This window comes from Penaeus monodon, chromosome 20 (assembly GCF_015228065.2).
Source record: "Penaeus monodon isolate SGIC_2016 chromosome 20, NSTDA_Pmon_1, whole genome shotgun sequence".
Classification (NCBI taxonomy): Eukaryota; Metazoa; Arthropoda; class Malacostraca; order Decapoda; family Penaeidae; genus Penaeus; species Penaeus monodon.
The window spans coordinates 11,718,692-11,718,955 of NC_051405.1; the positions used below are offsets into that span (position 1 = coordinate 11,718,692).

The window sequence follows — 264 nt, forward strand, 5'->3', positions numbered from 1 at the left end:
AAGGGTGATTATGCTAATGATAGCACTACTATTCCTGTGACGTATTTTTGTCTACCTTCTTCTTCTTTCATTTATACGATCAGAGCAATAAAAAAAAATCCTATTACCTCAGCCTACACACTCAACGAAAAGGGGCGCACTCACCCTCGCCGGCAGGAGCAGACGACCCGGCCGGAGGAGTCGTCGCAATAGTGGTCGCAGCGGCCGTTGTCCACGCTGCATCCGTCCGTGTCTGGAGGAGGAGTGGGTTAAGGGCGGGCGGGG

General features: G+C 52.7%; 1 protein-coding gene across 1 annotated transcript in view; it reads right to left on the bottom strand.

Moving 5' to 3' along the window:
- Window positions 1–264, bottom strand: part of LOC119585619 (multiple epidermal growth factor-like domains protein 6) — a 170,724-nt gene that overhangs the window by 10,499 nt on the left and 159,961 nt on the right. The window contains exon 9 of the mRNA XM_037934287.1: window positions 145–232. Coding sequence (XP_037790215.1) covers window positions 145–232 — 88 coding nt within the window. The remainder of the gene's footprint in view (window positions 1–144; window positions 233–264) is intronic.